This window comes from Phragmites australis, chromosome 2, assembly GCF_958298935.1.
Source record: "Phragmites australis chromosome 2, lpPhrAust1.1, whole genome shotgun sequence".
Lineage (NCBI taxonomy): Eukaryota > Viridiplantae > Streptophyta > Magnoliopsida > Poales > Poaceae > Phragmites > Phragmites australis.
Window position 1 is genome coordinate 5,388,968 of NC_084922.1, and position 11,092 is coordinate 5,400,059.

The following is an 11,092-nucleotide window of genomic DNA, read 5'->3' on the forward strand; positions in this document are numbered from 1 at the left end:
GCATTCATAAATAATTCTTTTAGCAACCATATTCTCTCATAATTCCAAACTTTTCAAGTATGATAGCAATGTCTTTATTTTCTTGCTCATGGTTATAAACTCCTGGTCCTTGTTTCAACTGAAAGTATATCTTATATTTTTTTAAATGGAGGAAGTACTTTATATATTGAGATGATATATATTTTTATGAACGGCATCAGTGCACATACAGTTTCCAAAACAAGTAAAATGTAGAGCATATCATAAAGCAATAAAAAATCTATGCAAAGCCTCTCTAAAAATGAACACCATAGTACCACAAAGGTGTTGCATGCAAATATAACACATCACACCATCCATGCAGATGCAATTCCAGAAAAAAAATAAAATAAAGAAAAACACTAAAATTCCCGTTAAGCCCTCGACTCAACGCACACGCCCCCAATATTTAATCGTCACCAGCACCCACTATTCCATCTATTTTTCCTTTGCCCCCACACTTCCATCGCCGAAGCCCAGCTCGGTCTCTTCTCTTCTCCTCTCCTCTCCTCTCCTCTCCTCTCGTCTTCCTTCTCACCACGTCCCAAGCGCTCCCCTTCCCCCACCTCTCCTCTCGCCGCAGCCCTTGGAGTCGCCTAGGATTACTTCCGTCTCCGAGCGCGTCGCCGCCACGTCGCCCGTGGCCATGGTGATCTCGGCCGAGCCGCCCCCGCCGCCTCCCCCGGATCCCATCGCCGACGCCGCCGTGACGGCTGCTGTGGAGGCGGCGGCGGCGGCCACGTCGAACGCTCGCCAGGCTGTGTTCTCCTCGTTCCCGTCGCTCAAGACGTGGGGGAGCCACCGCGTCCTGCGCTGCGCCCACGTCAACCGCGCCTCCGCTAGGCGCTCCCCTGAGAAGCTCGACGAGGTCAAGGAGAATCTCCTCTGCCATCTCCGCGGGGTGGCGGCAGGAAGCGATGCCGCCGACGCTGACGCGGCTGTGGCGGAGACGGCGGTCGCGGAGCCTGCCGCCTCGCGACCGTGGAAGCTGCGCACTCGGCGGCGCCGCCCAGCGGTGGCGCCTTCTCCGAGCGCCTCACCGCCGCCCGAGCGGAGGGCATCGAGGGCCCGCGCGGAGGCCCTCGACCGGCCGCGGTTCTCGGTGACGCTCACCACCGAGGAGATCGAGGAGGACATCTACGCCTTCACCGGCGTACGCGCGCGCCGCCGCCCGCGGCGGCGACCCCGCCCCGTGCAGAAGCAGCTCGATGTGAGTCCGTGGCCCGTTTCCTTCCTCACTTTCCACCTCCAGGGACCTGTTTGTAATTTCGTGAAACCTCGCGCCGCCAGATTCTATTCCCCGGTTCGTGGCTGTCGGAGATCACCGTCGAGTCCTACCGGGTGCCGGACGATCGGCGAGGCTAAACCAACGGGGCTCCGGCCGCCGCTCCACCAATCATCGTCGAGCCGTCGACGAGGAAGCAAGAATCCCAAAGGCAAACCAACCAATCACGAGCTGGTGCTGTTAATTCTCTCGACTGGTTTCTTCTCCCTTGTGCTGGTGCCTGTTGATGACATCTTGGGCCACCTTTTAATTATCAATTGATTGAATAGAGTGCTAGTAGTAGTAAGCCGCTGGTGACATGTAGTAAGTTCGCATTAGCATCAGAAGGACGTAAGGGATAGCTTGGTCACTTTGGTGCGTGATGGTACATTTCTTACGGCTGATTTATTTTAGTTTAAGATTGTGAGAATAGTCTAATAGATTATGTAAATACTTCTTCTCATTAGATTATGAACTATTTAATTTTGTAGTATAATTTGACTGATAGATTGTAAGAATCAATTTTTATATTGAGATTGTTTGTTTTTCTTACATTTAGAGCTAGAATCTATCATTAAAATAAAAACAAATATGGCCTTAGCACCTGAGTTCCAATGTTAATGCTACCTGCCTGCCTGCAATCGTCGGTTCCTTCTCCTGTTCTCCATGAATTGCACTGTTCCTGCTCAAACCTGGAAGAACTAGTGGATTCGTTCTATACTTGGAGCACATCGTGAATTCTGCGATCGATATAGTAGACAGTTATTCAGGCAAAAAATATGGTCTTGACATTTTTGGAAGCGATGATTAGTCCATATGGTTATTTTTGGTCGCATACCGGGTGAGCTTTTATCGGCAACGGTGTAGTTTGCTGACGAGCCTCATGGAGGAGACTTTACAGCTGTTCGGCTGACGTGTGGGACCGACCAGCGCCGGAACCGAACAGTTTGTGGAAACCCTGGCACCGCTCGCCGGTGGGCAGGGCCTTTCCGTTGCCTGTTTTTAGCGCCCGATAGGGCCCACCCGTCAGGAGCCTGGGTTAGTTTGACACATACTAGGTAATCACGGTCGTGGACCGTCCAGTCTGGTGATTCCGCGCGGCTTGCTCGCGCGGCTTGCTTGCTCGCTCGCTCGCTGGTCCATGGGCCCGGTCCACGCACGCCCCGTGCGGTGGCGGTTACGTGCTGGCTTTCATGTGTCCAACGAACTCTATGGGTTAGTTAGGCTCCGTGACCACGGTTTTAATCTTGGGAGTAGCTGTGTCCAATAAGATTTTAGAGGTAAACTAGAAAAAATTAGATTTTTTAACCATACAGGTGCTTAAACAGAGAATAATATACTTATTTAGGCATCGCTATTTATATTAGTGTTAACAAGATATTTAATTATATTTAAATATAAATAGTCTTTGTTTGTATTACAAATTACAATTTTTATGTAAATATTTAACACTCCTATTAAACACATGGTTATAAGCACTAGCATTGTTTATGCCGCAACGGTGGAAAATTCCACCAAAAGCAAACTGTTCAGAAACTGATCATTATAGCGAGCCGTAGATGGGTGGATTAATCCCGTAAAAAAAATGACCTTGGTCCTTTACTGCCGTATGATTGGTAGCCCACGGTTCTGCCTACCTGAACAACTTGCTTGCAAATGTTGTTGCAACATGCCTGGGCGCATGGTGGACGATCCATGTTATGCTTTGTGAGTGATTGTGCTTCACGAGCCTTACTGTCCTCACCCAGTCACCCAAAGTACAAGCACAACTCTACCGAGTAGTAGCCTGCAGTCAGGTTGCTGCAAAGGCGACGGCAATTACAGCAGCGAATAGTGCCTGGTCGCCGCTGTAAAAAGTAGTACGCCAATTAACTTGACACCTGATTCCAAAACTCTATTGTTATGGGTCTATAAAAAAACTCTGTTATCACGCAAAGAATGGGGTTAAAATAACCTTAATATGTAGGAAGGTCAAGGCTGAGTGTGCACGAGAAAGTTGATAAATTTATAACCCAAATTGTTCGGTTCCATTGGCTTGGGGGAAATTTTGCTAACGGATATGCTTGAAGTGCGGTCCTTGCTGTAGGACACAATTTTTTTAATATATGCTATCGGATACTATTAAAATGTGATTATTTATCAAAACACACTTTAGTTATCAAAATATAATATTTTGTTAATTATGAGGGAGAAACAATCTGAAATGACCTCAATGCCCTTCTGACCCAGTGGAACCCACTATCGGTGAGACGCAGAGAAGATAAGGCTAGCTTGATTTTTCCTAGATGTGTGCGGGCGGCTTAGAGAGAGAGAGAGAGAGAGAGAGAGAGAGAGAGAGAGAGAGAGAGAGAGAGAGAGAGAGAGAGAGAGAGAGAGAGAGAAGATCGGGTAGGGGTGAGGAAGGTCGGTTAGAGGTGGCACCGGTGGGAAGAGAGAAGGAGACTGGAGAGGGGAGGAGTCGACCGGTGCGATAAGCTCAGTGGCGGGGGTGGCCTTGGCTGAGCGCGGCGGCATGAGAGCGATGACAGAGAGGAGATGGCCGGAGAGCGGGTCGAGCGACGCAAGGGGACGACGCGGTGGTGCGGATATGCGCACAACGGGGGGCGAGCAGTGGCGCAGATCGATGACGCGGTGCGGCTGCGTGCACTCTTGGCCGTGCGTGTGGTGATGGTGCGACAACGAGGTGCGATGTGCGGCCGAGTGGCGGCGTGCACTATGTTCGCATGGTGGATGACGCGGGCGGCATAATGGCCTCCGCCTATTCTGTCTCGATCCTCATCACGAGAGCGCCCCCTCCTGTCTCATTCCTAATCGCCATCCCTCTCCGTGGGGTGGCGGCAGGGAGCTGCTCCTGTTCTGGTGTTGCACCATGGAGAAAGGGAGGCAAAGAAGAGAAAAAGGGTGGTTGATTTGCTCATGGATTAGGCTTAGAAATCTAGTGGCAGTGGTGATCTTATGGCTGCTTTTCTCTTGCATGAGGGATGAAAGATGAGTGCCTATGGTGTGAATCCATGGAGGCGATTGCTGTTGTGCTTGTTCTTTTGATTAGGAAAACAATGTTCAAGAGAGATTGAGAGGAGAAGAAGCACGGTTGTGGCTACTACCCACGGCACTTCTCCTGCTGCCACTGCCCATGAAGATTGATCGGGCATGGAAAAGACCTTGGCTGCAGCTTGTACACACAGATGATAGAGAGAAAAACTGGCATCCTCTTATATAGACTATGCTAATGAGCCTTCAATCACATTGAACCTCATCATTACTCTAAACGCTAATGGATATTTAATCATATTAAATCTCATTTGCAGGTCCAATCTGCACATGTGATCGCCTTTAGGGCATTCACCAACACAGGTGTGGGTCGTTTGTAGGAAAAAGCTATGATTGTGGAGGCATATTTCGCATTTTTATTCTTGATAGTTCTACAAATATTTTCTATTCTTCATATTCTAATAAGAACATTGATATTAGGCCTTTTTGTCTTTGTCGTGTTAATAATGAAGTAATTGCGTATTTGAGCAAGATGGATCTTATTCCCTCATATAATAATGACAAGAGCTATAAGTGTGAGGTGTGTGTGTAAGCTAAGCAGCCTCGCAAACTATTTCACTCGATTGAGGGGAGAAACACCACGCCACTTGAGTTGATCTATTTTGATCTTTGTGAGGTGAATGGAATATTGACTAAATGTGACAAAAGATACTTCTTTACTCTTATAGATAATGCTATTATGATCTACTATATCTATTTGCTTAGAACAAAAGATGAAGCATCAGAATATTTTAAGATTTATAGGCCGAGGTGGAAAACCAGTTGGGGATGACAACAAAGAGATTGAGGTCTGACAAAGGTGGGGAATATATTTCCATAGATCCATGAGTTTACGCCACCATACTCACCATAGGCCAACGGAGTAGTCGAGAGAAACAACTGAACGATTTGTGAATTGGTTAACGCCTTGTTACAAAGTTCTGTTATGGCTAACTCATGATAGGGTGAGGTTATTCTCACAATTAACTATGTCCTGAACAGGGCTGCTTATCGGAACGGCAAGGCAACCCCTTATGAAGGATGGAAGAGGAGAAAGCAAAATCTATCATTCTTCACACTTGGGGCTATTTAGCTAAAGTACATATTCCATTGCCGAAGAAAAAGAAATTAAGACCAAAGACTGTCGATCGTGTCTTCCTAGGGTATGCACACTAGAGTACCACCTATAGATTCCTAATGGTCCATTCTAAGGTCTCAAACATTACTGTCAACTCGATAATGGAGTCTCAGGATGTGACTTTCTTGTAGCACATCTTTCCTATGCGAGCAAAGGAGGCTAACATTCATGATCTTTTAGTTGATGATCTTGCTCCTCAAAGTGTCGGTGACACGGTACCTGAATTGGAACCTAGGAGGAGTAAGATGCAAAGAACTAAAAAATCATTGGGAGATGACTTTGTCACCTTTGTCATGGATGATGAACCATGAAACCTTTCAGAGACATTAGCTTCTCCAGAAGCGGAGTACTAAAAGGAAACAGTCCATAGTGATATGTATTCGATCATCACTAACGGAATCTGTGAGTTAGCAAACCTCCCAGTTCAAACTGGTTGACTGCAAATGGATCTTCAAGAGAAAGCGCATACCCGATGGTACTATAGAAAAGTACAAGGCCCGATTAGTGGCTAAGATTTTTACGTAAAAAACGGTGAGGACTACTTCGATACGTATTCTTTTGTTGCTAGATTTCCCACTACCCGTGTGCTTTTAGCACTAGCAGCTTCACATGATCTCCTTATGTATCAGATGGATGTCAAGACCACTTTCCTTAATGGAGAGTTGGATGAGGAGATTTATATGCAGCGGCAAGATGGATTCATGGTAACAGGATACGAGAATAAAATATGCAGGTTAATCAAATCTACGTATGGCCTCAAACAGGTTTCTAAGCAATGGCATGAAAAGTTCGATACTATACTGACCCCAGTCGGATTCTGTGTTAATGAAGCCGATAAATGCGTGTATTATTGCTATGGTGGGGGACGAGGTGTCATTCTATCTTTATATATGAATGACATATTGTTGTTTGGGATGGACCTAGAAATGCCTAACCAGACTAAGTCTTCTCTATATCAAAACTTCGATATGAAGGATATTCTAAACATCACGCTACTAAAATGCGAGAATGAAATAACTTTAAGTCAATCCTATTATGTGGACAAAGTGCTTACACGTTTTGGGATGATAGACTGTAAGCCTGTAGTCACACCCTATAATCCAAATTCTAAGCTGAAGAAAAATGTAGGCAATGAAAAAGACTAGTTACAATATTCACAGGTGATAGGTTCCCTCATGTACTTGGCCAGTGCAACTAGGCCTGGCGTGCAACTAAGCCTGGCATCTCGTATGTAGAATGCAGGTTGATCCGTTATACGTCTAACCCAGGAGATTATCATTGGATAGCACTGGAGAAGATACTTAAGTATCTGAAAGAGACAAAGAACCTAGTGATTCATTATTCTGGCCATCCTGTAGTCATAGAGGGATTCAGTGACTCCAATTAGATCAGTGACTCGGGTGATATAAAAATTATGAGTTGATATGTTTTCACTCTAGCAAGCGGAGCTATGTGTTGGAGGTTATCTAAACAGACCATTCTTACTCGCTCCATGATGGAGGCTGAGCTAGTGGCGCTAGACTCAGCAATCGTCGAGATAGAATGGATCAAAGAACTCCTTTCTGACCTGCCGATATTGAATAAGCTAATTTTGGTTGTTCTCATCTATTACGATAACCAAATCGTTCTAGTTAAGGTGAAGAGTAGGAAAGACAATATGAAGACTTTGAAGCATATAAAACGACGACTCAAATCGCTCAGGCATTCAATAAAGATGGCTATAATCGTTGTGGATTATATTCAGTCTGAAAGGAATCTTGCAGATCCTTTCACAAAAGGAATAGCTAGAAAGGTCATTCATACAGCATCAAGAGGAATGACCCACAGATAAGGTTCGCACCGGAAGTAACCTATCTTAGGAGATCAGAGATCCTGTGAACTAGATTCTAGGAAAACAAGTTGTGTGAATGCAAGAGCAAACCAATCCCATTTGCTGCTTTGCTCCTCTGTTTGAGAGGTTGGGTTGTTAGCTCTTAATAAATTCAATGTTATAAGGCAATAGATGTCATCCTACAGGACATCTAGGAGAATTCACCTATGTGAGTGTGATTGTGTGGTCACAATCATAGAGAAGTTGGATACTTCTCTAGGTGGCATTCATGAATTAAGGTACATGGACATGACCACAACGTCCAACCCGAGAGCTTTGACAAAGCAGCCTCGTACATGGCATGGTATATGAGGAGGTTCTTACACCAAGGCTGAGGATCAAGGTTTAGTCCTCATCCTATGTGAGCCAATTTATATATAACTAGGTAATTTGTTCAAACCCAAAAGGTACAAATTACTCAAATCCTGTATATGAAACCGATTACTTCAACATTAAAAATTTGGTGGGGATTGTTGAGAAAAATAGGAATTTTAAAAGTTTTTGTGGGCCTTTTTCCATGCTAGATCGGCTGGCCCTTTTGCGTTGGTTAAGCCTAGGCCCATGCGGTGATGCTTACAAGAGCTAGGGCTTGATCCAGTTAGGGCTGATGATAGAAAAGGAGAGAACAAAGGAAAGAGGCGGTGGCAGCGCTCGTTTCGGCAACAGTGGCGGCATAACTACATCCACGATCCCTTCGAGGGTTCGGGGTGTGCTGGATGGCGCAATTGCTTCTATATGTAGGTTGCCTCCCTCTTCTATGTGTGGGCAATTGAAAAATCCCTCCATCCTCTTGATTCATACTGGTTTTCTCTTACGGGTTTGGGAATCATCTCTTGTGCTGGAGCCAAATCTCTTCACAGGCTTTGGTCTGGTGGTTCTGAGCTAGAAGAGATTGGTTGGGGGAGCACATGTGTTCGCTCTGATTGGAGCTGGGTATGCCGAGGCTCACCTGCATTTGCAATGGTCGTACGGTTGAGGCTTTGTATGCATTCTCTAATTGATTGGCTATTTATGATATCCCCTGGAGTTATCATCGGTGAACTTCTCTAGTCTATTCTTGTTCACCGATAAAAACATATGTTGATTGCTCTAGCAGACTTCTTGTTATTATTCCTGATCTTAGTGTTGTTGTTGGTGTAAAGTTTACTCGACCTTTTTGATTCTTGATTCAGCAGCTGAATTAGCTATTCAGTTTTATTACTGTCTTTGCTATATTTTGTTTCGTCTGGTCAGTTTGTGTATGCTCTGTTGTGGGACAACAACACTGTTTAGAATGATGATATAAATCTAGAGAAATCTTATTCAGTTCTAAAATTAGTTGTTATCTTAGAAATCTACCTAGTCTATGATGTTTTCAATAGAACAGTTATGGAGCATGTTCTTTAATGTCCTAGGGCCAACGGTTAGTTTCTTCCTGAGAGCATTTTTACTCATGTTTCTTACCTGCTACCCAATACTCGTTATACGCACTATGATGAGTACTGTTCCTTTGGTTTGTTGGTTGCTTATTCAAAGGCTATGTGTAAAAGATTCTTTCTATTATGCTATTGTATTTTTACATGTGAAATGATATTGATGCTCATTTTATCATATTATATACAACACTAATATGGTATGGAAACCTTGTAGCTGAGTTATCCCTATGTTCCTCAAGGTGCGGATTTATCATGGCTATGTGGGATTTTTTTTTTTGGTTCTCGTCTTAAACAATATGAAATTAGGTGATTTTTTTTTCTAGTGTTAGATAACGTATCTATCGATAGCAAGACATATGTGATGATTTTGTCAATCTTCAAGCTCCGCATCTTCGGTCTTCAGTAGACGATATGTGAGTACATGTGTAGTGACGTTAGTGTGTGTATACGTCTACGCATTATATTGTTTTAAAAAACAACATATAGCTACTAGAATTAACTATACGTTGCAGATGACCACCATTCCAGTTTTTATGGAGCAAGTAGCCTAAGCTCATGTAGTACTGATCAGCGATCACCATTTGATCCTGTCATTTCCATTCCTTTTCATTAACGTTGGCAAAAAAAACTTTACTCACTACGACGACATCCGCGTCACCGGCAACATGTTAGCGTTTCTGGCTGAAAAGGAATTGTGAACGATTGCGCGTTGCATCCACAGGCCATAGCAGATCTCAAGCCAGCCGAGTGGAGTAGTAAAATAGACAGCCATGTGAGCTCAAGATGGACAACCTAGCGTAGGCCTAAATGTCGGCAACCCCAACTCGTGCCCCTCTCCTCGGGTTACACGCACAGAACATGTCGTCTGCCACATAAAATTCCTCGTAAATACCAGTAATTTCAGGACGTCGGCAGCAGGTTCTTACTTAAGTATACCTAACAAACTCTCTAAAATTCACCTTCTATATTCTCATACAGAATGCTATATCTAAAATATTCTCTCTTTAAATTTTCTTGCCCCTATACTCTAACAGGCTGACATTTATATTTGCATCTGAGTTGCAACCAGCCCAAGACAGCCCATCTATAGATTACCCCATGTGCTGCAGTACCCGTTCTTCTTCTTCCTTCTCTCCTTGTTACTTTGATCGGTCGCGTAGCATAGTGTTGGCCATGGTGGCAGCACTGTGCAGGTCAACCGGTGGTCAACGGCGGAGGAACCTGTCAGGTGGTCAGCAACAGTAGCTTCAACGTGTTAACGCGAACTCAATTGTGGGTTCCTGGGTGGTGGGCTGGCCGGAGTATGGCCAGTGGTGGGATATAGAGGCGACGGCGCACGGCGTGCGAAGGCCTCCTTGTCGGCATTGAGCCAGACCCTAGGTGGCGCACGCGAAAGACCCTAAGGGACACTGTACAGCTCACCTCATTATCCAATTGGAGAGAAGGTCTACAAGGGGCGGCGCTACGGTGAGGGGTGGAGGTGGTCGCCGGACTTGGGGAAAAAGGGGGTGACAAAGTGCTCAGTCGGACAGGAGATGGCAAAATCGCACGAGGAAAGGCTTGAAGTGGCTTGGCCCTCACAGATCCATGCTTGGCAGCTTGGAATCGGACGGTGATACATCAGCTCCCATGGCGGCGGCGCTCTGCTCAGTCATTGCGTCTGGCTCGACAGAGGGAAATGGGAGGGAGACACTGAGGGGGGGGGGGGGAGAGGGGAGGCTAAGAGAAGACAAGTCCGAGTGGCGTTGAGCTGTGGTTGGCCGACGTGGGCGGTGGCCACGCGGCGACTCGGCTCTATCCAGGCAACAGGAAGGAGAGGAAGGCACGAGTGGGGGCGTAGGCGAAGAAGGGTAGGCGCGGGAGGTCTAGCATGGGAGGGTGGGCTGGCACGGGAAGACGGGCGTGGGTGCGGGATGGAGGATAGGGAGCCGACTCCCTCTCCCCAGAAGTAGAGAGCGGGAGGGGATGGACATAGAGTTGGTAAAAATAGAGAGGTAGATACAGGGTTTGTTGGAGAATGATTTTTACCCATAAATCCCTAAATTTGGCTATAGGGAGCCAAATAGATAGGCTCTTGGAGATGCTATTAGAAGTTAGAACTCCATGGAAATTGGCGGGAAAAACACTGATCGAGAGTTGGAAGGATGCTATCAAAAACACAGGGTTCTCTATTTCTCAAAGTGGCGTGTGGGATGAAGAGAAAAGGCTTTAGCTAGTTGAGATGAGCTCTCTACCTTTTCTTCTTGCTTGTTCTCCTTGTGCAGGTGTTGTTGCATTCTGAAGGCTGCGCCTTTTGTGGAGCTTGGACGCCTTTCAACAGTGCAAGTTGATGTGCAGTCGTGTGAGCATGGCACATC

At 45.8% G+C, this 11,092-nt stretch overlaps 1 protein-coding gene across 1 annotated transcript; it reads left to right on the forward strand.

Moving 5' to 3' along the window:
- The first annotated feature begins 443 nt into the window (after nt 1-443).
- On the forward strand, nt 444-1,834 carry LOC133895860 (uncharacterized). The gene is made up of 2 exons (XM_062336382.1): nt 444-1,228; nt 1,309-1,834. Exons 1-2 carry the CDS (start codon nt 665-667, stop codon nt 1,381-1,383), a joined length of 639 nt encoding a protein of 212 aa, XP_062192366.1. The 5' UTR covers nt 444-664; the 3' UTR covers nt 1,384-1,834.
- The last annotated feature ends 9,258 nt before the right edge of the window (nt 1,835-11,092 follow it).

Coding starts and splice junctions, on each gene's coding strand:
- LOC133895860 (XM_062336382.1), top strand. CDS start 665: ATGGTGATCTCGGCCGAGCCGCCCCCGCCGCCTCCCCCGGATCCCATC. Junction 1,229..1,308: donor CCGTGCAGAAGCAGCTCGAT/GTGAGTCCGTGG, acceptor TCGCGCCGCCAG/ATTCTATTCCCCGGTTCGTG.